This window comes from Linepithema humile, chromosome 8 (assembly GCF_040581485.1).
Source record: "Linepithema humile isolate Giens D197 chromosome 8, Lhum_UNIL_v1.0, whole genome shotgun sequence".
In the NCBI taxonomy this organism is placed as follows: Eukaryota; Metazoa; Arthropoda; class Insecta; order Hymenoptera; family Formicidae; genus Linepithema; species Linepithema humile.
The window spans coordinates 1,375,841-1,402,500 of NC_090135.1; the positions used below are offsets into that span (position 1 = coordinate 1,375,841).

The 26,660-nt window shown below is 42.2% G+C and overlaps 2 protein-coding genes across 2 annotated transcripts in view; one reads left to right on the plus strand and one right to left on the minus strand.

The window, feature by feature from the left end:
- Positions 1-15,685: 15,685 nt before the first annotated feature.
- LOC137001494 (uncharacterized) lies at positions 15,686-21,007 on the minus strand. The gene has a single exon (XM_067360462.1). It carries the CDS (start codon positions 20,020-20,022, stop codon positions 16,465-16,467), a length of 3,558 nt encoding a protein of 1,185 aa, XP_067216563.1. The 5' UTR covers positions 20,023-21,007; the 3' UTR covers positions 15,686-16,464.
- A 5,488-nt stretch (positions 21,008-26,495) lies between these two features.
- Positions 26,496-26,660, plus strand: part of LOC137001548 (WAS/WASL-interacting protein family member 3-like) — a 2,126-nt gene continuing 1,961 nt past the window's right edge. Inside the window, exon 1 of the mRNA XM_067360604.1 lies at positions 26,496-26,660. This exon is cut by the window's right edge and continues 191 nt beyond it. Within this exon, the coding sequence (XP_067216705.1) occupies positions 26,576-26,660 (85 nt within the window). The 5' untranslated portion in view covers positions 26,496-26,575.

The following is a 26,660-nucleotide window of genomic DNA, read 5'->3' on the forward strand; positions in this document are numbered from 1 at the left end:
TCCATCTTTGTCCCACGAGAATGGTAGAAAATACACGTCCATCCCGGCAGAGTCTCCTTACCGGGATAAGGCGACTAATATACTGTGGGGTTGCGCCAGGTGCCCCACAGGGATCGTTTACGACCGCACATTTTTAGAGTCTCTGCGGCCATTCAGCCCTCGGCACGATGCCTTCCACCTTGGCTTAAGACTTCCGCGCTATTGCCCCGGACTCGACACACCAATCGGCGCGAACGCCTTACGGGCCTTCAAAAAAGAAATTGGCCCGCTCGGCGCACGCCTTCGACCGGCCAGCGGGGAGACCCGCCTCGCCATCCGCCCGCATGAGACCCGACATGCGGCGGGTCAAAAGCAACGGACCGCCCCGAAAGCGCGCCGCCGAGTAGAATGCGGATTCCCCCGAGCGACGCGTCCCAACACGACCGCCGCCCCCTCACCACCACATGCCGGCCCACAAGAGGACCACAGGTCCCCACTCGAGCGGGCGTGAATGTGGTGAGTTGTGTGTATGTGTATGAAAATGGTGTGTGTGTGCGTGTATGATAGGTGAGTGATTGTGTGTGAGTATGCACAGCGGAAAGCGGCAACCCACGCATCACCATTATGCGCGGGTGTCCCCCGCCGAATGCATGCATGGCCCCCGGCTTCCGAGCATCTTCGCACCAGTGAAGGCGCCCAGACAGCCCGGGGACCAAGAATGTGTGTGTGTGTGATTGTGTGTGTATGTGTGTGTGAATGGTCGCGCGGGGAGGGACGACCCCCGGCCGAGCGCGACGAGTCCGGGTACAACCGGGGAGGAGAGCAGCGTACCTTCCCCCCGCCAGTCCTGTGGTTTGATTTCGGAGTGTCCGTCTCCTAGGCCGACTGCCCACACAGGGCTAACAAGCTCGGCCTGCCCGGCTCTTTTTATAGAGGTTTTACCACCCTCGCGGCCTGTCCTAGCTAAGCTAGCACCGGCCCCCGGCCCCATTAACTGGGGTTACGGTGTGAGTCGCCACGCCCCCCCCACGTGCCATGGGGGGCTCGACCGTTGTGCCGAAACATCGGCGTGCTAACGAGGCTGGTCAGGCCCCGGCTTTTTTATCAAGGTAATGCTCCTCTATCCTGGTGGAGTGAATCACTCCTAACGGATCCAGGCCTCCGGGCGATTGAAGTCAGGGCCGCCAACCCCTACCGGCTAATCGGGACGAGTCCCTTGAAGGGTAGCCGGACCCCCGTTCCCCCCAGCGGGGGAACTGTGCGCTCTTAGCATCGTGAAACGACCCCAGCGGGCCATCCCCCGGTGAGCCCTCTCACCACGACAAGGTGGCGCACAACGAGAGGAACGAGAGAACTCCAACCTTTTTTTTTTTTTTTTTTTTTTTATGCGGGAGGGCAAGCCCCTTTCTGGGGGTGGGGAATCTTTTAAAGACACCCTCTGGCGTGCAATGGGAAAATCTCTGCCAAAGGGTAGTGTTGGATTCGTCCGGAGGAGTGGTCTGCGACACCACTGCTCCCCCGGACGCCTACCAACTAAACCCCACCCCCATTGCTGTGTTCTTAGCTGCCATATGGGGGGAGGCTGGGCATCGCCCAACGGCATTCATCCAGCCATCCCCCCTGGCGGGCCGGTTGCCCGGCGAAAATCTATTCATTTGGGGAGAACAAAGTTTCCCCCCACTCCACAGTGCGCTACTCCGCGCCGAGCCCGGAGGCCCGGTGATCCCGCCTACGGTCGTAGGTGGCAGCAAGACGCACCCGCATCAAGCAGTGCGGGTGCCGCTTGCCACCCCGTGCCGCAGGGGATCCTCCCCTACAAGTAGGGGTCGTTGGGTCGTGACCCAAGGGGTCCCTCCCAAGCCCGTGTGTTGCCCGACCTAGGTCGGGCCGGGCTTAAGGAGGGGACCAAACCATGATTGGCTCACGCTTCCTCCAGACTTATTGGCAGGGGCGCTAAGTGCGCGCTCCTGTCGTCCGGAGGAAGGAGCCCACTCCACAAATAGAGCGGTAGTATGGGCAGGGACGAGTCTCCACCCTCCTCCCCCGCCACTCTCCTTAATGTGGGGGAAAAACTACACCCCCCCCTAGTCGGTTACCCGGCGGAAGGGTGAGGCCGAACGGAACTCCGTCCGACGCCCCCCCCCCTCCCCGGCAGGCCCCGTAATCAACTCTCCGCAGACGGTCGACGGCTAGACGCACCCCCCATCACTAAATGAGTGGGTGCCGCCCTTCGGCCCGTTCGCAGAGGACCCTCCTCCTCCTTCGCTCCCCTTCCTGCTCCTCGGTCCCGGTTTACCCGGAGGTAGCCTCGGAGCAGCAAGGAGAGCCCGCACCTTTGAGGGCTGTTGCAGGGGGGGACTTACGTCCTCCCCCCTCTCCTCTTGGGCGCTTCTCTGCCGGGGTGAGGGGGGTCCAGGCAGAAGTTCTGGCCGCCCCCCCTCCCCTTGGTCTTCCCGGGAGCTGGCCCTACTGGGTCCAGGCTCGGGAGACCCCTTCTGCAACAATGTTGCCCCCTCACCCTCCGGAGCGGCGGGGGCCACCCCTACCGGCGCAGTTTCCCCGCCTCCACCCAAGGGGGGATCCGTTTGATTCCTTTTGGGAAGAATCCTGGGCGCAGGAGAGACAGGGGGACAATTCCCCGTCCCCACCCTGTGATTCGCCTTTCTCCCCGCTGCGGCACAGATGGAGCAATGCGCGGGGCGCTTACAAGTTGCCCCTCTGTGCCCCTCCTCTCCGCAGTGGAAGCAGCAGCGGGTCCTGCTAACCTTGGATGGGCATCGTTGCTCCTCATGCTTGCGCGCCAAGCACCGAAAGCAACGGGCCGGTCTGCTTGGCAGCAGTTCCGCCCGTGCGAGGGGCCACCCTGCGAATGTGATTCCCCCCTCCTGCGCCACTCTGCAGCCCTAGCCGGGCACTGTGCCTAGACCGTGCGCAGCTTTCTTATGGCGGGGCGCAGAGGTCCCACCCGGATCTCCAATTCGGAGCATCCGCCGCTGACAGCAATCGCCCGGCGGATCTCCTCCTCGGAGATCGACTCCTCTACCCCCTTCAACTGGAGGTCGAGGCATTTTTTGGGTCGTGTGACCCTTACCCCCTCCAGTTTGCCTTCCAAGGCAATCTGCATGGCGGAGGTCAGGCGGTCCGCCTTAACCTCTGCCTTCTGGCTCCCCCCTGGTACTACCAGGAAAACGCCTCCCCCACTAAGAGCGACCCTGGATTTGAGTGTCCCAATCCCGAGGTCACTCAGCATTATCTCCCGTCTCGCGACGGTGAGTGCCTCGCTCAGGTTGCTCTGACCGGAGAGCATCACCGCCGCCGAGCGCGGAAGCCGCTTCCGCACCGCAGCAATCCGGTCCATCTTGGGCTTGATCCCGCCAAGGGCCGCCCTCGATGGGCCCCGCCCGGTCCGGAGTGCAGGGGCGGGGGTCCGAGATTCCGCCTCCTCCCTTTTGCTCTTCTTTCTACCGCCCCGGACGACGGTAGCCCAGCTGTTGGGGTTCTCCATCACCGGAGCGGTCTCCCCCTTCTGCGGAGGACCGAGAGAAACGGCGGGAGACCCCGTGAAAGGCTGGGAGATACTCCCACCCACCCGAGGGACCGCCACCCTAGTCCTCCCTCCCCTCCTCTTCTTCCTCCCCCCACTACCCCGAGCTACCCTCCCAACGGAAGACGCCCGGGGCCGGGAAGAGGGAGGAGCCGGAGGAGGGGGAGGCATAGCCACCCTCTCCTTTAGCCCCCTTAATCTATCGCCAAACTCAGAGAGTGTTTTGGCGATCTCCCTCAGAGTCGCCGTAAGGCCCCCTGACGAGGGGTGTGGGGCACCCCCCTCACCCTCCACCACCTCCATGGCGGCTTCCCCAGCACTATTCATGCCGGGGGGGGCATCGCCCTTCCCAGTGGAGGCGGGCTTCTCGCCAGCCCGTAGGTTGGCGAGCTCCGCCTGCATTTTTCGGGTACGGCGTTGGAGGCGTCCATTTTCTGCCTTGACAGACTCCACGACACCCTCCAACGCCTGAACCCGCTCCCTCCAGTATCCAGGGTCTCCGTTCTCAGAGGCCCGCCCGGCCAAAGTCCGGACGACCTCTCTAGGACGTAGACCCCCATCTTGTGCTTTCCGCTCTATCCCCCCTTGAGGTTTCCGGCCCTCTGCCGTACTTCCTCGATGGAGAGGAGCCCTCGATCGATGTTACGCAACATCTCTTCCTTGTTGCCCCTCTCCATCCTCCTGATTTCCTCCTCGGCCCTCCTCTTCTGAGGGCCAGTGAAGGGGGGCAGGACGATCTCCGCGGAGAATTCTCCTCCCACCGATCCCCCCGCCTGTGAGGCAGTTGTATCTTCCAAGGCACTGCCCCCCGCCGACATGCCCGTTAGCTCCCCCCCCCTCGTCGTCAGAATCCGATAGGATCGTGACGGGGGAAGACTTAAACGGGCCCGTCCCGTCCTTGCGGGGCCTTCCCTGGCCCCTGCGCAAGATCCGGAACAGATGCCGCTCACCCGCCGCCCTTGTTCTAGGGCGTGACGGGCCAGCGTCCATTCTCGGGAAGGGGCTGCGGGCCTTCCCCGTAGGGGCCCCCCCCAGTTCCCTCCCCAGCAATTCCGCTGGAGGGAGACCTTCCACCGTAGGGGAGACTTCTCTCTCCTCCTCCTCTTTACCGGGCGTGTTAGGGCGAGGCTCGGGCGAGTCACTCGCTCCTCCCCTAAGGGAAAGGGTACGGACACGCCTCGCCGGGCCGTCGGATGTTCGCGGCCTGCGCGCCCTCGCATGTCCCGCAAGTAGGCCGTCCACCCAAGGGGATCCGGCCCTCTCCAGTTCTGCCCGCGTAACCCCCACGTGAATGTCGTGGGGAAATGGGCCCTCCCCCAGTTCCCGCACCGCCAGGAAGCTACGGTACGCCGCCAATATAAGGGCATGCTTGGGCCCCCCCCGTAATTTTTGTGTGTGTAAACACACACAGTCTTCACCGCCTGGCAGACACACTCCCATTCATCCCGGTCGATGATGTCGGGTATTTTCTCCGCGTAGAACCCGCGGAGGAGGTCCCCAGCGAGCAAGCCAAGCTCGACGCCTGCCGCTTCCCCCGCAAATCTCTTGGCGAGAAATTGCGCCACTACGCAGCTACCACGTTTGTAACCCACAGGGGGGGTTCTCCTCCTTTCTGGGCCCGCGCTTCCGCTGCATTAGCCACCAGGCTGAACGCGCTCTCGATAGCCGAGTTCACCGCCACGCTCGAGGCCAACGTCGCGATAAGCCCTTCGTTTGATAACGACGCGGTAGGGGCAGGGACAGTACCTCCTCCCGCGCCGGCAACTGGGCACCCGAAACCCTGTTGCGGTAAGTTTACCTCCTTGTCTGTCATGCAGAATCATCATTTGTAATTTGTTAACAGAGTTTTCTTCTCCGGGTTTTTTATCGTGGTTTTCCTTCCACTAGGACGGTTGCCTACCATGACTAACGAGCCCGTCCTGCCCGGGTCTTTTTATAGAGGTTTTACCACCCTCGCGGCCCGTCCTAGCTAAGCTAGCACCGGCCCCCGGCCCCACTAACTGGGGTTACGGTATGTGTCGCCACGCCCCCCCACGTGCCATGGGGGGCTCGACGTTATGCCGAAACATCGGCGTGCTAACGAGGCTGGTCAGGCCCCAGATTTTTTCTCAAGGTTTACTTCTCTATCCCGGTGGAGTGAATAACACTCCTAACGGATCCAGGCATCCGGGCGATTGAAGTCAGGGCCGCCAACCCCTACCGGCTAATCAGGACAAGTCTCTTGAGGGGTAGCCGGATCCCCGTTCCCCCCTAAGGAGGAACTGTGCGCTCTTAGCACCGTGAAACGACTCCAGCGGGCCATCCCCCGGTGAGCCCTCTCACCACGACAAGGTGGCGCACAACGAGAGGAAGAGAACTCTAACCTTTTTTTTTTTTTTGGTGCAGGGGCCACCCGCGGGTGACCCCAAGGATGGGGAAATCTTCAAAAAGACCCCCTTCCGCGTGCAATGTGCAGTCCTAATGACCGCACTGCGAAAGGAGAGTGTGCGATTCACCACCCCAGCGGAACTTTGCTGGAGTGGCGCCTACCCACTAAAACCCCACCCCATTTGACTAGTCGTCGCCTGGTCATTAGTGGGAGAGGCCTGGGAATTGCCAGCGGCATGTCATCCAGACCTCTCCCTGACCAACCCTGTTTTAGGGGTACGTCATCTCCCCCTTGTGAAAGAGTGGGAGGTTTCCACCTCCTCCTTCCAAAATGTCCCTCAATCTGGGGGCTGAGGAAGAGGGACAGGTACCCGAGGGCCCAATCTTTCCATCTTTCTCTCCCCCTGACTCTCACCACGGGACAACAGTCTGTATAAGCCGCCGCCCCGCGGGGGGCCTAACTTCTTTGGGTAGAAGAGGGATATAATCCCTCTCCTCCCAAGGGTCCACCCGACCTGGCCCTAACGGGGTCAGGCCTTCGGAAACCTTCTTCTGCGCAGCAGTCTGCTGCCAATCCCCCTCCTCCCGGCAACCGTTGCGTCCCCGACTCCGGTCAGGGGGCACAACCACCCACGGGAGGGGGGGTTGTATACCGTGGCCATCAAGGCCTTTAGGTCCCTTTCCCAGTCGGGTGGGGGCCATTCTGGGCGGGGGAATCGGGTGCAGAGCATCCGACTCCCTTCCGCCCTATTTTGCACCGAGGTCTGCAGGTCAACTTGCCCCCAATTTGTACCTTGGGGAACAACCTCGGTGCTTTCCATCTTCAGGGCGATGAGTTCCCTAAGTTTCCTCATGAAGCCCACCGCCCTTTTACGGAGTTTAGTGGCGCCAGCTAACGGACCTCAGAAGAGGAACTGGAAGTTCACCCTTCCGTCCGCACTGGCGCCCCATAGGTCCGGCCTATGAGCCTTGAAAAGGCTCATCGCCTTTAGAATGCCTTCGCAGGCATCCACCATCCATAGGAAGTCTCCATAGAGGCAGACCACCTCCACTTCGAACTCCCTGAAGGATTCGGCCTGCCGGGGATCCCACAAGTCGTTATTCGGCAACGTGGGTCTAGCTTCCTCCTCCTTCCTCTTCTTTGGAGGTGGGGACTTTGCCCTCACCTCATTCTCCGCAGGTAGAGGATTCGGGGTAGTTCCCTTTTCCTCCTCCGCCTCTATCTCTAGGGGTGGGGAGTCAACCCCCACCACTTCCTCAACCACCACCTCCATTACCGGAGATGGTGGGGGGGAAGGATTAGCCCCCCCCTCATCGTCAATCACCACTCTCATTACTGGGGGTGGCAGGGGGGGACCAGTCCCCCCCATCTCCTCCTTGACCACCACCCCCATTATTGGGGATGGTGGGGGGGGGTCAGTCCCCCCCTCAACCAAACTGTCTAGAACAGGTTCCAGAGGGGGAACTGTTCCCCCTTTCCCCTCTTTCTTCTTCTTCGTCTCTCCCTAGGGGGGACGAGTGGGCAGGTGCGACCACCGATCCGGTGGGCCGCATCCTTGCCCGCCTCCTTGCAAGCCGGGCAGCTCGCCCTCCTCTGCAAGCATACCCGGGCTTGATGGCCGGTACCCCCGCAGTGGAGGCAGCAATTGCTGCGATCCACCGCTAAGGGGCACCGCCATTTTTCGTGCCCCCTAAGGAGGCACTTAAAACACCTGGGAGGAGGGATGACCTCCCCTCCTTTTCCCACCTTTCTATCGGGCGTTAGCCCTTCCTTCCTCTGGGTCTGCGTCTCAACGCTACGTACGTTAGGTGCAGACCCTTCTCTTGTTACGGAGAAATAGGAGGGTAAGCCCTCCTTTCCTCCGGGGCCTTTGCCCCCACTCTTGGGCGCTTGCGCGCGACGTCCTCGGATCTCCTCGAGGAGGGTGAGGAGGACCCTTAATATTCTGTGGGCCTCAGCCCACAGATCTCCGTCCGCGGTAACACTTTCGCTCAGGGCGCCCGCGTGGCACGCCCTGGGTGGCCCGTCGCTAGATGACGACAGGGGGGGCACCGGGACGGATACCCCCCTCGCCGGCCTCTGGGGTTCCGAAGCCCCAGAGGCGGTAACGGTGTTCTCCTTGCCGTCATATAATTTTTCATCAGTTGTGATTTGTTGACAGAGTTGTCTTCTCCGGGTTTTTTATCGTGGTTTTCTTTCCACTAGGACGGTTGCTTACCAAGGTTGACGAGCCCGTCCTGCCCGGGTTTTATAATCGGAGTTCTTCCTTCTCCTAAGGCATGCTCTTAGCCCCTGTTGCTTCACCCCAATCCATCCTGGGACCAGCGTCCCGATCCGGAAAGAGAGATCATCAGCGTGGTCTACCCCAATCCATCCTGGGGCCAAAGCTCCGATCCGAAAAGGGAGATCATCCAGGGGAGCCCTGACACCACGACAAGGTGGCACGCCATTGCCAGGGTAGAGTGATGTGCCCGAAGGCCCAGCACGAAGGTTTATCGACAACCTACAACACTGAAACGGCGACCCGAAGGTCGCCCCATCACAAGGGGATAATTTCAATCATGGGCACCACCCTTTAAGAATCCCAGGTTTATTCAAGGAGTATCCTTCTCCTGGACGTTTTTTTAACCCTTCTCCGGGTCGTTACTCCGAGTCGTCGGGCGCCATTGGCTTGGTAGCTATCTTCGCTACATGTACTAGGTCGTCCATTCCCAGAAGCAACTTGTTAGGGGAGCCGCCCTCACCTCTCAGACGATCTTTGTTAAGCCTGGATCCCGGCCAGCTGGTTTTTCCCATTTTTGAGGTTTTTCATCAGGAGGTATCCTCAAACCCCCGGTTGATTAACGAGGCGATCCTACCTCGGGGCGATCTTTGTTAAGCCTGGGTCCCGGCCAGCTGGGTATTTCCATTGAGACTTTTCATCAGTGGTGTTCTCATACCCCCGGTTGTTTAACGAGGCTATCCATCCTCGGGACGATCTTTGTTTAGCCTGGATCCCGGCCAGCTGGTTATTTCCATTTGGGACTTTTCATCAGGAGATGTCCTCAAACCTCCGGTTGTTTAACGAGGTTTTCCTTCCTCTGGGCGATCTTTGTTTAGCCTGGATTCCGGCCAGCTGGTTATTTCCATTTGGGATTTTTCATCAGGAGGTGTCCTCAAACCCCCGGTTGATTAACGAGGTTTTCTGTAACGTCCCGTAAAATTTCTGAAAAATAAAATAATCAATTAGTTGTCAGTAGAAATATATCCTCAATTATTAAATTGCATGACCAAATATAATCTAGTAATTTAAGATTATAATATTTAAGGTGGATGTCCCGGAATAAATAAATTTAATTATCTTTAAATAATAATGCTATCGTGAAACATAAGGTTTCATCAATAGATTATAAACGTTAAATTCTCAATTATTCAAAGCTATATAATTTATTCTCGGATCTCTAACCTTACTTTATTCGTTTATTAAAATTTACTTTCCTTGTAATAAATACACTAAGGACAGAAATCTATAAATATATTCATACATTAATAATGAATCTAGTCGCTTTAGAGTCATATTTAAATTATAATACTATGACGGGAGAGTAAAGACTTAGTTATCGACTATGAAACATAAGCCGGTAAAACAGACCTATTGGAATACATTGAGAAAAATTATAAAATTCTATTAACAGATTTCTAGCCTTAATGTATAGGAAGCAATTCGAATCATCGACAAAATCTTACACTGCAACCACCGTTATGTGTTCATATAAATTGTACAACGCAGGCAATTACAATTTACGATCTTCAACAATATTACAATTACTTGAAATTTAATTTTAACAAGCTTAAAAATTAACGCAAAATTAATATTATTGGAGAAAGGTGATTGAACTAATCGGTTTAAACAATAAATATATATATTCTAAAATATATAATACAAAATAAACAAAAATAATAATAAAAATACATGCGATATATTTTATAAAAGGAGTAATAAAATTAAATGTTCAATATAAAATAATAATACAAAAAAAAACTAAACTATAAAAATATAAAAGCGAATAACAATATAATACAAATAGCTCTCTCTCTCTTTCTCTCTCTCTTTCTCTCTCTTTAAAACAGTAGAAATCTCCTGATTAAGCGCCATACGCGTTCCCAAAAATTCGGCCTTTCTGCTGGCCCCGCGATCGGCTCTTCCGCCGGTTCGATAAACGGCTCTTCCACTGGCTCGATCAGCAGCTCCTCCATCGGATCTTCAAAATGCTCCTCAATACCCCGTGTAAGAGTCCTTACAGCCTCTACCAGCGTGACTCCCTCTTGATTGTCGATTGTTTCCGGGAGCTGGAGTATCAGCCTGCCCCGGTCTTCCGAGTCAATGTACGTGGCAAGGAGGAGGACCCTTCTGGAGTCCCCCTCCCCGACCGACGCAATTAAAGTCAATTCAACCCCGCGTTGTTCCATGGCCTTGATAATCTGAAAACAATCGAAAACGAATTAGTAATGCCTCTAGATTGAATTTACCTGAAAATAAAACGAATTATTAAATTTTACAAAAACTCAAAAATTTTAAAATTTAAATTTTTCAAAACTTTTTATTGCCAGAATAATCTCACAACTAAAGCGAACTTTACGGACCGAACTCAAAATAGTTATCTCTAAACGTTTCCGATTTATAGCAAACTCAAAATTTTTAGTAAAACTATAATTCGAATATTCAAGCTGGATTAAGGTTATTATTGTTTATAATACATCGCTACGACGTCCCGTTCGCGAGATATCGACATTTTTGAAAAATCACTATGCGTTAAAATAATCTATAAAAAATAACAATAATAATGGTAAAAGTCAAAATTTTCAATAACACCGTTTTCGAGAAAATACACAAGTAAAATCCAATAATTTCTTGACACTTTCTTTTCTGTATGCATGCAAGCAACAAGTGACTTACCTAGCCGCCCTCTGGCAGCGAGGTACAGCTACCTTAAAACCGGTCGACAAGTGTCCGCTAAGAAATAATTTAATTTAATATTTTGACCCTAATAAACCGTATAAATTTGTTAAAATAAATTAATAATTAATTAATTCTAAATTAATAAACTAGTAAAACTTTTAAATAATTAAATAACAAACGAGAAATAAGCAATTATACTAGTTTAAAAATAATACTTGCTCAGACTGTACCTGTGAATGCAAGCACAAGAGCTGAACATTTGAATTATTGAATAAAAGATTTACTAGAACAGTTGGATTAAAAATAATATCTTGTCGATGAACTGTATATTAATTAGTTATCGAAACCAAGAAAAAATGTTTAAATTAATTATTTTAAATTTAAAATAAACACCTTTTTGGTATGAGAATAATAATAAATAATACTTTAATTTTTATAAATAAATTATAGTATGTAAATTTGCGACGCCGATCTGATAGAATCAATCCTGAGCGTCCTACGACGAGTATAAAGAAATATAAAAATAATTTCACTCTTATATGTAAGCCCATCTGAACACTTAAAATGTTGAATAGAAAATTTATTAAAACAATTGAATTAAAAGTAATATTTTGTCGACAAACTATATCAGGACTAGTTATTGAAATTAAGAAAAAATATTTAAATTAATTATTTTAAAAATAAAATAAACACCTTTTTGGTATAAAAATAACAATAAACAATATTTTGATTTTTGTAAAAGGACTATAATATGTAAATTCACGACGCCGATTTAATAGAATCAATCCCGAACGTCCTACGATAAGTATAACGGAATCTAAAATTATTTTCGCACTTATATCTATAAATCCATATTTCACACAAAATCGCGAATAACTCAAAAGCGAATTTAACTACAGACTTCAAACTTTGAGAACCACTTTTAAATACGGGATCACCCAATATTCTTCAATAATATCTTACTAATTAACTCTAATTAAAAACTTGACTAATTAAAGCTGTAGTATAACTTTGTAGTACTACCTTAAAAGTGCAACTCTATGAAAGAGCCTGTATGAAGGCCCAATTTGAATTCCCTTCGTCAGAAGACGTAAAATGAAAGTTGCCTACGTGAAAAGATTCGACCTAAGTGCTAACACTTAACCTGTAGCCCTCGAAACAAAATCGCCTTTTTCACATATGCTATATATATATATATATATATATATACACTCACCCGAAAAAAAAGCGGTACACTGAAAATGTGGGAAAAATTCATCAAATTTCAACTGACGATAACTTCGTAAATAATAAAGATAGAAAGTTCTATAAAATATGGAAATGAAGCTAAAAATCTCTACTTTAAGAATCAATTTATTTCAATGTTGCAAAATAAATTTATTGAAAATGGCGGATGACAAAGCGCGAGCATGCAAAATTGAAAAATAATGGTTCGAGTTTGCGACGGTGCACGGTATAAACAAAAAATTGTAGCTTATTGGGATCAAAAGCGTACAAAAGTACAGAGTCTCCTCTTTAAAATGCTTTTTTATGCATCTCGATACGATGATTTTTCGCCGAGAGATTCGCATTTGAAGAAAAAGGCAGATTCTTACTTCAAATGCGAATCTCTCAGCGAAAAATCATCGTATCGAGATGCATAAAAAAGCATTTTAAAGAGGAGACTCTGTACTTTCGTACGCTTTTGATCCCAATAAGCTACAATTTTTTGTTTATACCGTGCACCGTCGCAAACTCGAACCATTATTTTTCAATCAATTGTTTTGCATCCGAAGGAGATGTCTGCAGATCTTTTGTGATTTCTCCGCCCTGACTTTTTGTTTATGCTCGACCGCACATTGCGAGAAGAGTGCTTGATTTCTCTTGATCTTTTTCTTTCGAGACGCGTTACTTATTCGTACGACTTCGTCAAAGTAAACAATAATTAATCTTTTCGCATTGAAATTATTGGTCAATTATGGCGACGATAAGTCCTGAAAAAGCTGCTCAAGTTGTAGCGTTAATTGAAGATGGGAGAAGTCGAAGGTACGTTGCTGAGGCACTTGATTTGTCAGTGTCAACCGTGCAACGTGCTTATGCTAGGTACTTGGAGACTAATTCTGTCCAAAGAAGACCTGGTTCGGGACGTCCTCGTTGTACGAATGAAAACGATGACCGATTTATTGTTTTAAATTCATTAAGAGACAGACATCGAACGGCTGTTCAAATTCGAAACAATTTAAGAGATGTCCGCGAATGTAATGTATCCGTTGACACTATTCGAAACAGATTAGCGGAACACGGTCTTTTTCCGCGCAGGCCAGCAAATGTACCTTCGCTTATGCGTCGCCATCGCGTAACTCGACTCAATTTTGCTGTCGAGCATGCAGGCTGGACATATGCAGAATGGAGTACCGTTCTTTTTAGCGACGAATCTCGTTTTTGTCTGTATTCTTCAGACGGACGAGAACGAGTATACCGTCGCGTTGGAGAACGATTTGCAGACTGTACTGTAAGTGAGAGGCCTAGCTACAATGGTGGCTCTGTAATGGTTTGGGCAGGAATTTCTGCGAATGCTCACACAGATCTCCACTTTTTTGACGCAAACATGAACGCAGATGTATACGTGGAAGACGTACTCATACCGTACGTTGTTCCGTATGCGCACTTCATCGGAGAGGACTTTTTGTTTATGCAAGACAATGCTCGACCGCACGTTGCGAGAAAAGTGCTTGATTTCTGCGATGAAGTTGGCATAAATCGACTCGAATGGCCAGCAATGAGTCCAGATTTAAATCCCATTGAACACCTATGGGACAATATTAACAGAAAAGTACGAAATCATATACCTGCTCCTCAGTCATTGCCAGAACTTCGAAGAGTTCTTGAAATAGAGTGGAATGACATTACGCAGACTGAAATTAGAACAAGAAGTATGCCTCGTCGCATGAATGAGGTAATACGCGCACGAGGAGATCATACCCATTATTAATATACGCGCGCGCACACACAATTGTACACGCACCACCGGGAGGGTTTGGAGTCGTAAAATATCGTGGATCTAACGAGCCATGAGGTCCTTATCCCAGTGGTGCACGCGCACACACACGCATGCACGCGCACGCACGCACGCACGCACGCGCACGCACACACACACACACACACGGACGCACGGACACACGCACGCACACACACACACACACACACATACACACGTGCCTACATGTGCACACGGGATTAGATTTCTGCCACGTCCACGCCGTTGATCCTGGGTAACGCCAAGAGCAGAATTGACACTTATAACCGTAAGGAGAGTTTGGAGTTTTAAAATACCGCGGAGCTGATAACCACAGAATTCTTATTCTTGCAATTCGGTCTGGTTCAAAATTGAATATCTCGGCACGTAATACAGCTAGCAGGATTTTTTAAAAACCATTTTAAAAGTTTGGATGTCTAGTGTTCGAAAATTTATAACGAAATAATGTGTGATAACTTTCTCCAAAATGGCGGATGACAAAGCAAAAGCATGCGAAATTGAAAAATAATGGTTCGAGTTTGCGACGGTGCACGGTATAAACAAAAAATTGTAGCTTATTGGGATCAAAAGCGTACGAAAGTACAGAGTCTCCTCTTTAAAATGCTTTTTTATGCATCTCGATACGATGATTTTTCGCTGAGAGATTCGCATTTGAAGTAAGAATCTGCCTTTTTCTTCAAATGCGAATCTCTCGGCGAAAAATCATCGTATCGAGATGCATAAAAAAGCATTTTAAAGAGGAGACTCTGTACTTTCGTACGCTTTTGATCCCAATAAGCTACAATTTTTTGTTTATACCGTGCACCGTCGCAAACTCGAACCATTATTTTTCAATTTTGCATGCTCGCGCTTTGTCATCCGCCATTTTCAATAAATTTATTTTGCAACATTGAAATAAATTGATTCTTAAAGTAGAGATTTTTAGCTTCATTTCCATATTTTATAGAACTTTCTATCTTTATTATTTACGAAGTTATCGTCAGTTGAAATTTGATGAATTTTTCCCACATTTTCAGTGTACCGCTTTTTTTTCGGGTGAGTGTATATATATTGTTACGCCTGTGCTTTTCGCCGCTGATGCTGTGTTACAGCTGACGGACCGATCGATATTATCGATCGCCGCATCAGCGGCGAAAAGCACAGGCGTAACAATATATATATTTCAAATAAAATATTTTACCATTATTTATTAGACCTTTTGCATATGCCTATTTTGCCTTGTACATTATATCATGGCCTTGCAATAAAATTTTGGTTGAGGAAAGAAGTGCGAAAGTCATTCAAATCCTCCGATAACATATATACAGATCAGAGATGCACACTCGAGTTCCGTGCAACAGAGCAACATGAAGAGAAGGACCCCCACCATGCGGGCACCACACAAGCGAGAATCGCGTCCGTGTGCGCTCGGCGGTTTGGTCGTATGGACAGCAGCTTACGATAAATGCTAAGAAGCAAGCGTTTCTAATCGAGTAAGGCGAGTCGCTAGAATATTATATCCCGTCTTCGAAACCTGTTTTTTGCAACTTTTTTTCCGTATTTCTTTCTAACAGTGCACAAATGATAATTAGATCATTCTTTTTGCTAAAAAATATTTAATATTTATTAAAAATATTTACATATGTTAAATTAATAACTTTAGAAAGAAATACTGATTTGTTATTGTCAATAGAAAAATAAAAAATAATTACAATTTTGCAAAAAAATGTAAGTGTTTAACAAATAAGTGTTTTACAAATGTTTAAAAAATATAATTTTATATTTATAAATAATATTCGTGTATGTTAAACACTTACATTTTTTTGCAAAATTGTAATTATTTTTTATTTCTCTATTAACAATAACAAATCAGTATTTCTTTCTAAAGTTATTAATTTAACATGTTAATATTTTTAATAAATATTAAATATTTTTTAGCAAAAAAAATTATGTAATCATTTGTGCACTGTTAGAAAGAAATACGGAAAAAGAGTTGCAAAAAGTAGGTCTCAAAGACGGGATATAATATTCTACCGACTCGCCTTACTCGATTAGAAACGCTTCTTAGCATTTCTCGTAAGCTGTGTCGTACGACCAAATGCGCCGAGCGCACACAAATGCGTGACGTTAGCGATTCTTGCTTGTGTGATGTCCGCATGGTGGAGGCCCTATCCCTCATGTAGTTCTGTTGCACGGAGCTCGAGTTGATATCTCTGATACAGATCAGTCACATCACGTTCTTTGTAATCAATTACAAAAGAAAAATAAATACGTATTTCTCTAATAGCCAGCCCACGTTAAATCGCCTCTGGCTTTATTAATCGACAATGCCAGCACACGTTAAATCGCCTCTGACATTATTTTTTACAAATTGCCAGCTGATGTTACATTGGCTTTATTAATATTTTTAAAAATATTAAAAACAGAAAATATAGAATAGGCCCCATCCGCCGCCCATTCTCGTGAGACGCAACCATTATTTTTATTCTTCGTCTCTCCGATTTTGCACACCAACTGTGTGAATATTTTTTTAAAGTGCGAATAAGGCACATATCGAGTATTATCGATATTACATTAAAAAATGTTATTTTATTTTAAACTAAACAGCTTTATTTTGAACACCATGTTGCGAAAAACACTTATTGTGAGGGAAAAAGTGACAGCTCGTTATTTTCTATTATATTCATGAAATGACGTCTCATGCGCTCTACGTCATTAGAATATTTGTCCTCACAAGGATTTCTTCGTAAAACTACTGCTGTAGCAAAAGCAGCTGCATAAATTCCGCAACATGTACTGTCCGGTTGTGATTGGACTTTTTCGAATATTATATCGCTTACGTTTATTTTTGGATAACGTTTGCGAATATAATTTTTTTCCTTTTCTGCCAATTTTTCGTATGTACAGTTAGGTAAACTGTCATACACATGCAGTTTGGAACCATCAAAGAAAATACATCGCCAGTGATCTGTACAGTTGCCTCCGATTATTTGTAAGCTGTTATTGCTATCGCTGGCTGTTATTAGTTCAGGGAACTGTAAGTACTGAACACTTTGCGTTTCGAAACAAGAAGTTTCTCTAACGACGCGCAAAAATGTGTCTAACGAATCATCGTTCAGTTTACTCTGTACGGGCAGAACATTCTCTTTCACCAAAGAAAGAGGAATGATTGTATCATCTAAAACTTTTTTACGTTTTGCTATTTCTTCTTTAGTCAGATTGTGTTTACTCTTTGAAAAACTGACTAAGATGCAATCATTATCTTGCTCCATATCCAGAGCAGCAGCAATGCTTGTAGCGTTTGATGACAAAACTTTCTGTTTTAATTTTTTATTCTTTGGCAAAATGTTTTCATCTTCGTTGGAACGTTTATTTTTTTGCACGTGACAATTTTTCTTTTTATATGCTTGTTCTTTAGCATCCGTAATATATTTTGGATCTCTAATTGGCATATGTCTATTATGCCGACTGTCTAAGATTTCTGGCAACATACACTCTAAATAGAAGCGTTCTAAGACAGGTGCTATTTCTTTTTCCCAAAAGACGTAGTCTCTATTAACACGTATGGTTTTTAGACTTTTTGGGGTCCATATTGCAAAAATGCAATAATTTCGCTGCGCAATATTTAACTGCCCTTGAACTTGATAAAAGAATCGATGATTCCGATTCATGTTATCAGTATTTTTTTTATCAAATATGCCCTTCAGTAAAGGCAATTTTTGTATAGCCTCATCAACTGTAAAATTCTCTGCTGATAGAGGACATTTAATCTCCACTAGACCATCTTCATCAATAAGTCCATCAGGAGAAGCACCCAAGTATGGATATTCATTATCAACGAACAATCCGCATGGATTAATTTTCTTTTTTAGTTTTGCAGCCAACTCTATTCTAGCGACTTCCTCCATATCGCGGCCATATTGCATGGCTGAGGTGTCAATATGTGGAGGATACAAAATACTTTTCACAGTCGCTGCACAAGACGTTGTTGGTCTCATACGACATACAGTTCCAAAATTGGATGCCGTTAACATTTGACATCTCAATGAATGCCATAGATCACTTTTACTTTGGTCTCTTGTTTGTAGTTCAATTTCTTGCCTATTTTTTGCATTTTCATCCAATTTTAGAAAATGATTTTCTTGTAATTGTTCGTATACGTCAGGCGGAAGATCTGGTTTTTGTGACTGTGGGCCATAATAACAATCCGTTCCTGACTGTCGATTGAATTTTTTTAGTCTGCCATGCACTTTTCGAATTTCTTTGGTTTTCGCAATTTTTATTTGCCGTCGTTTTTCTAAATTCTCAACTATTGCAGGAACATCCTTACCCATGGTTTTATGCAGTTCCGTAAGAACTTGCTGAGTATTATGCTGTACAACAGCTCCCGCAACTCTAGCATTGTATGAACCTCTGAGGCCGAAATTTATGCGCTTTCCACCTATTTCTTTGCAGATTATCGAATTAAACCATTCTGCAGGATTGTTTGTTAAATTTAATAACAAACTATCGGAATAAGCGCTCAAGTACATAACAGCACTTTCAATTTTTTGATATAAACCGTGAGCTTTCAAATACGGCACATAATTCTGTTTTTTATCATGGTTTTCTTCACATATGCGGCCGCGTTCTTTACATCTCTTATGCTCACCAAAAATATGGCTAGGAATGTTCAAAATATCTTTTTGTAATTCCGTAGCCTTGCTATGGTGAGGTACTTTTTCTTCTCTTCGTAGAGTGGCTGCTTCTAACATTTCTTTTCGCATTTTTAAAATGTTGTTTTTTACAACATTTCGTAGCTGTACAAAACCACGTGTCCTATGTTGTTTCGATTGAACTGTCTCTGCAACAATTTTTAGCTTTTTGCAAAAATTACGAAGCAAATGATTCGTGCATTCTATTTTCTTAACAGTCACCATTTGTTCGCAATACGGTGCATTATTTTGTATGGACTGATATACACTGCTATCGCCATCAGCAATAACTGTTCTATACATCAGTCCGTGCATTTCAAGACTACTTTTAAAGCCTTCTACAATGGCGTCGCTTTCCATTTTTGTAGAGCTAGCCTTGCGGTCAAAATTTTTATAGCATTTATGACGACGTGGCTCGAAACCATTTCGCTCCGCCATGTCACACACCGTACAAAATTTATTGCGGATACCAATAAAGAGTACTTTTCTTGTGCGGTAACCAATTATGGCACCAACACCAGACAGTGAATCGTAGGCGTTGCCATACGATCTCTTCATCCAACTACCATCCGCTACAACGGTTATATACGGAATGCCATTTATTGTTTCATTCCTCTCGAGGGCGAGTTGTTTTTCAAGTTCACCTGCCATTTTCATACTTTCCATGGCTGTTTTTTGAAAATCATCGACTATATCTTCTCGATATTTGATATAAGTCTTTTCAGACATGCAAGGGATATTTATACCAGCACAGAACTCTTCCAGTTGGGCATAACCATTCCCAACTGTTATAGTTGTAGCTACAGTAGCTTTATTGAGATCTAACTTTTCAGGTTCTGTGGATTCTGACCAAATATTGGCTTTATAGTGGCACATTTGGCACTTAAAGAACAACTGCGTCAGTAATCCACAACGACGAGAATTAACGAGTTTCCAATCTTTAAATTGGCACTCGATTCCTCGCGCATGGTTGTCAAAGGTTCTATGAATCTCATTCCACATAAAAGAAATATCGACAATGCGACGGCTTTCCACTATGCTTTCTTGGATATCATTTATATCCGGAAGGCTGCTTTCAATAACAAAATAATTGTTATCTTCACAATGTTGGACATTTAAATTTTCTAAACTGCCAGCACACGTTTCATTCGCCTCTGGACTTTTTTCTACATTGCCAGCACACGTTTCATTCGCCTCTGGACTTTTTTCTAAACTGCCAGCACACGTTTCATTCGCCTCTGGACTTTTTTCTAAACTGCCAGCACACGTTTCATTCGCCTCTGGACTTTTTTCTAAATTGCCAGCACACGTTTCATTCGCCTCTGGACTTTTTTCTAAATTGCCAGCACACGTTTCATTCGCCTCTGGACTTTTTTCTACATTGCCAGCACACGTTTCATTCGCCTCTGGTCTTTTTTTTTCACTTCCAGCACACGGTTCATTCGCCTCTGGCTTTATATTTTCATTGCACTTACCTTTTTGCACCTGTTTGAGGCATTGCATTGCTTCGGTACTGATTTCTGAATCTCTCTTGTCGTGCAATTGACATGATGATTCGTTATCAGAACCATTAACAAGCGTCTCTTCCAGTAATTGTGGATTTTGCACCTGTATCCTCAACTGACGTCTGGAAAGAAATAATATTAATCTGTATTAAATCATGATATGTATATTTAACATTCCTAACATTTTGTTATTAATAAAGGATAACATTTTGTTATTATAATACATTTATTTCCAAAGGGAGAGACAGGTCAAAAGCAGGTTCTTAGTGCTGATTAACTTTATTATAATTCATTTAACATAGACGTTTTTATCGTATATTTTATGCGACCATCTTCAGTACAAGTCTATACAAAATAAAATAAAAGAAAAACATTAGGTCTACATGAAGTCACATAATATAATACGAAGACGTCAGACAAAAGCTACTTACAAGTATTATTTAACGGAATTATTTTAATGATGATAAGGAAATTAGCTATGCTACTACATCATTAACCGATGATATAAAAGACATAAGTCTGTAAAATGTGGGAACAATTTACTATGTGACTAATATATTATGTGACTTCATATTGACCCAATGTTTTTATCTTATTTAATTTTGCATAAACTTGTACTGCAGATGGTCGAATAAAATACACGACCAAAAAATATATATGTTAAATGAATTATAATAAAGTTAATCAGCACACTAAGAATTTGCTTTTAGCCTGTCTCTTCTTATTTTGGATTTATAATTTATTAGTACTGTGGACTTGTCATATATATATGTTGGAAAATTTGTTTAAATATTTTAACTATGTAATTATTAATTTATGTCCATATTGCTTTCAATGTTTAATTTTACTATATAATTTTTATATTTTATTACTGTACAGGTTTATTCAGGTAACAAAGACATATTAGCTTTTTGTCTACACGCAAATAAATAATAAGAGAAAAATAAGTCATTTTTATAATCATACATAATCGTTTCTTAACTTTGTAATGCATATACTACATTACACCATTTGTATTCAATGAATGTTATTTTACCTTCTACATATTGTATTATTACATTCATTTCTTTTACAGAATATAATCTATCAATTAAATAGAAATAATTATAAAATTGTATTGTATTTTTATTTTACATTTCAATTATTTAGTTTTGGACAGATATTTTTGGATTAATAATTTTATTTGTAATATTTACTATTATAATTCTTTGATATCCTTTTATTTTATGATTTCAAAATGTTTTCTTTAAAAAAATTGCAATGTATTGTAACTGTAACAGTGCTTTTTTTATGATCACCTAATACTTTCAACAAAATAGTGCAACAAGACAATGGTCAGATTGCAAGAAAACATTTTATGATAAATCTATGAAGAAAAATGGATTGGAATTCATAGTTCTACATGTTGGCCACCTGATTGGTTTGATGGAATTCCGCTTCATTTTTTCCTTATAAAAGTTTGTGAAGGATAATGTGTATTTGCAGAAAAAGAATAATACATTTTATTCAGCGTAAATAAAATATTCTTATAATTAATGTTCTATATAAAAGATAAGATAGTCGACAAATACTTTTCAAAATATTACACATTGTAATTACTGATATTGTAATTGCAGATGAAAAGTAACTTTCCTTAAAAATGCTACACATTGATGGCTTCATTGCAAAAATGATATACATTATAATTACAGATGACATAATTTTATTATTTCAATGCTAACATGTTCACCTTGACATTTAAAACGTTTTATAACACGTTTTGTTATATTTTCCATAATATTTCCAAATTGCTCAAGTTAAAATAAAATTTTTACATAAAATAACTTGGAAGGACGAATGACTACAGCTTATTTTATTGTAACTAGAGCAACTTAATAATGTTATTAAAAATATGAGGAAACATATTACAAAAAGTTTGAAATGTCATGGTGGAACATGTTAGCATTGAAATAATAAAATTATGTCATCTGTAATTATAATGTATATCATTTTTGCAATAAAGCCATCAATGTGTAGCATTTTTAAGTAAAGTTATTTTTCATCTGCAATTACAATATCAGTAATTACAATGTGTAATATTTTGAAAATTATTTATTTGTCGATTATCTTATCTTTTATATAGAATATTAATTATGAGAATATTTTATTTATGATGAATCAAATGTATTATTCCTTTTCTGCAAATACACGTTATCCTTCACAAACTTCTATAAGGGAAAAAATGAAGCGGTGTTCTATGAAATCAGTGTGGAGGCCAACATGTAGAACTACGAATTCTAATCCATTTTTCTTCATAGATTTATTATGAAATATTTTCTTGCAATCTGAACATCTTATCATGTAGCATTATCTTGCTGCACTATCTTGTTGAAAATATTGGGTGATCATAAAAAAGCACTGTTACAGTTAAAATGCATTGATCTTTTTTGAAAGAAACTATTTTAAAATCATAAAAGAAGAGGATATCGAAGAATTATAATACTAAATATTACAAATAAAATTATTAATCCAAAAATATCTGTCCAAAACTAAATAATTGAAATGTAAAATAAAAATACAATAAAATTTTATAATTATTTCTATTTAATTGATAGATTATATTCTGCAAAAGAAATGAATGTAATAATGCAATATGTAAAAAGTAAAATAACATTGAATAAAAATGATGTAATGTAGTATATAAGCATTAAAAAGTTAATGAACGATTTTGTATGATTATGAAAGTGACACATTTTTTTCTTATTATTTCTTTCTACGTAGACTTATAAAAAAGGCTTACTTGTCTGAGTTACTAAAATAAAGTTATATAGTAATGAAAAGTAAGAGAAAATACAATTAGTTTAGAAAACATTGAAAGCAATAAAAACATTGTAATCTCTAATTCAACAATTCCTTAAATATATAGTTACTAACCTTTCTCGCGGCCCTTTTTTTAATGATAGCCGTGGACGATTTAACGGCAACGTTTTATTATATCTCCTCCCCATTTTCTTCTTTCTTCTTTCACTATCTTCTTTCTTCTTACTCACTAAACACTTTACTTCTTGATGTACGTACGTATGTACGAGTTAATCACGCGGTGTCACAACAACGAAAATTTTCTTCCCGTAATAATTGACAATCAGCTATATCAGCTAGCTCCGATCACAGCGCGAGCACACGCGGACGCGCACGGACGCGTAACGTTATCGGCTCTCGCTTGTGTGCGTGCGTTCAATGCGCGAAATTGTTCAAAATATTAATGCAAACCAAATATAAAATAAAACATTATAAAAGCATACTTTTAATGCTTTTATATAATTGGTATTTTGCTCATTATGGAAAGTATATTATTATAAGTAATCAGTAAATGTAAGAAATTAAAAATGCTTTTATTCTTATGTCTAGTTTTCTATAACATTTTGTTAACACTAATATTTCTAAAAATGCAATCGCATGGAATGAATTAATATTATTTAAAATAAAAGAAAATAATGTTAAAAAAATTAACACTGAGTAATACTTTCATCGTATTGAAATTTTTAGAAGTCTTGTAAAAGTACATACACTATTGGGCCTCTATTCTTGAAATCATACGAAAATTTTCGTATGATTTCAAGATGTATGTATTAATATAATTGAGGACGCGGATCAAAAAACTCGCCGAACGTTCGAAAACGCGTAAAAGTATTATCCAAACGTCTCAGAGCATGTCAATTTTGAAAGTCGCAAAATTAATTTTTTTAAAATATATATTTGTAGAGAATGACGAGACGAAAAATTTTTCTATTTGCAGTTTTTTTATTCGATACTTATTTTTAATAATAAAAATTGAAAACTTAAAAATTTTTATCTTCAAATTCAATAAGATTTTAAAATATAAATCGTCGTAACTTGGCCAAATATTGTTGAAATGGATTAAAATTTGGTATACGCATGCAGTGTAGTCTAGCGATGCTCACAAAACAACAAAGAAGCTGAAAATTGCCTATTATTTAATAATATTTAATTGCAAATTGAGACTGCTCGGAAACCACGTTTTTTTAGTTTCGTCAACAAAAAGTCTCGAGGGAATTTGAGATTTGAAACAACTTCCAGTGAGACATTTGTTCCTCACTATTGAAGGAAAATTTCTGGAAATTTTCAGATTGATTCATTGAAAATTTACGGAAATATGCATTTTATAAGAAAACAGAACGGCTGCCTGATGGTGCTCAGTGCACACACGGAGCTGTCGTTGGTGGCGTCGCATGTTTTCTTATAAAATGCATATTTCCGTAAATTTTCAATGAATCGATCTGAAAATTTCCAGAAATCTTCCTTCGATAGAGAGGAACAAATGTCTCACTGAAAGTTGTTTAAAATCTGAAATTTTCTCGATACTTTTTGTTGACGAAACTAAAAAAACGTGGTTTCCGAGCAGTCTCAATTTGCAATTAAATATTATTAAATAATAGGCAATTTTCAGCTTCTTTGTTGTTTTGTGAGCATCGCTAGACTACACTGCATGCGTATACCAAATTTTAATCCATTTCAACAATATTTGGCCAAGTTACGACGATTTATATTTTAAAATCTTATTGAATTTGAAGATAAAAATTTTTAAGTTTTCAATTTTTATTATTAAAAATAAGCATCGAATAAAAAAACTGCAAATAGAAAAAAGTTTTGTCTCGTCATTCTCTACAAATATATATTTAAAAAAAATTAATTTTGCGACTTTCAAAATTGACATGCTCTGAGACGTTTGGACAATGCTTTTACGCGTTTTCGAGCGCTCGGCGAGTTTTTTGATCCGCGTCCTCATGTACTTTTAGATTTAAAAAAATGTACATCAATCAGAGAGATCTTGCAGTGTTTTTCTCGCATACAAAAATTTTTCGCATGAATTCAAGAATCGAGGCCCAATAGCATACGTACTTTTACACGGCTTCTAAAAATTTCAACATGATAAAAGTATTGCTTACAGGAGATGACACGACGTACTAATCAATTTTGTTTAAACTTCATATATCGATAAAATATTATGCCAAGTATTAATGAATAAGATGCGCTTTTCAAGCGTTCGCGAGAAAATTAACATTAAAAACTTTAAGCGCTGTATCTATGGATGGGATAGGACGTAAAAACGAAGAGCGTATAGCTCAGCGGTAAAGTACTAGACTCATAACTGCAACGTTGCAGGGTCGAGCTTGACGATGTTTTTTTTATTTAACATAATTAATTGTTTTAAAGAAATACAATTATTTATTACGCCATTAATTAAAACAAAAATACATTTTATTTATCTATTAAATATTACAAAAGTACATTTTTTGTAAAAATTACAAATACGGTACAAATAACATGAATGTCAACGTAAATGCTAAACAATAGTAAAGATACTGATGTTTTGGAAAGAAATAAGGAACAGAATAAAGAATAACAGGATCTTTACTATTGTTGAGCATTTACATTTACATTCATGTAATTTGTACCGTATTTGTAATTTTTACAAAAAATGTACTTTTGTAATATTTAATAGATAAATAAAATGTATTTGTTTTAATTAATGGCGTAATTAATAATTAAATTTTTTTAAAACAATTAATTATGTTAAATAAAAAAAACATATCATCGAGACTCGACCCTGCAACGTTGCCGTTATGAGTCTAGTACTTTACCACTGAGCTATGCGCTCTTCGTTTTTACGTCCTATGCCATCTATAGATAGAGCGCTTAAAGTTTTTAATGTTAATTTTCTCGCGAACGCTTGAAAAGCGCATCTTATTCATTAATACTTGGCATAATATTTTATCGATATATGAAGTTTAAACAAAATTGATTGGTATCACGTTGTGTCATCTCTAATGTTAATTTTTTGAGCAATATTTTCTATTATTTTTAATAATATTAACTAATTGAATACGAATGCATTTTTATAAATATTAGTGCTAACAACATTTTATAGAAAACTAAACATAAGAATAAAAGCATTTTTTACTTTTTATATTTACTGAATACTTATGATAATATATTTTCTACAATATGTAAAATATTAATTATATAAAAACATTAAAAATATGCTTTTATAATGTTTTATTTTATATTTGCACACATATATATATATATATATAGTTTATATATAGTTATACATATAGTTTGCATTAATATTTTCAACAATGTTCACGCATAGAATTATTTGGTTACGTAAAATTAAAAAAAATTATCCAAAAAATTAATACGGTGCAATAAAATGAAATCGCGCGCCCAAGATATCACGAGATAAAGTGACGACGAATAGACGACAAAGAAGCAAAGTCTCTAGCTCAATAACAACTGAAGATCGGCAAGAATCATTGTCCCGCTAGCTGCCTGCCTGAGACGGACGTACCGTGCGACGCAATGGGTAGATGTAAGTATCATCATTTTAATCTTATTACTGATTTTATATTATAATCTATAAAGTATAATTATATATTCATCGATTTTATTATTTGTTTGCAGCAAAAAGTGAAGGAAATATACCTTCGCCAGCGAAGAGGATTTCAAGAACGGCGACGGTACCGTCATCGTCCAGAGGAAAAACGGTGATGGTACCGTCGTCGTCCAGGGAAAGAACGGCGACGGTACCGTCGTCGCAGAGCGGAGGAGCAGCAACGGTACCGTCGTCGTCCA

Bases quoted from the DNA above. Each gene is read 5' to 3' on its own strand.
- LOC137001494 (XM_067360462.1), bottom strand. From the start codon at position 20,022: ATGCAATGCCTCAAACAGGTGCAAAAAGGTAAGTGCAATGAAAATATA.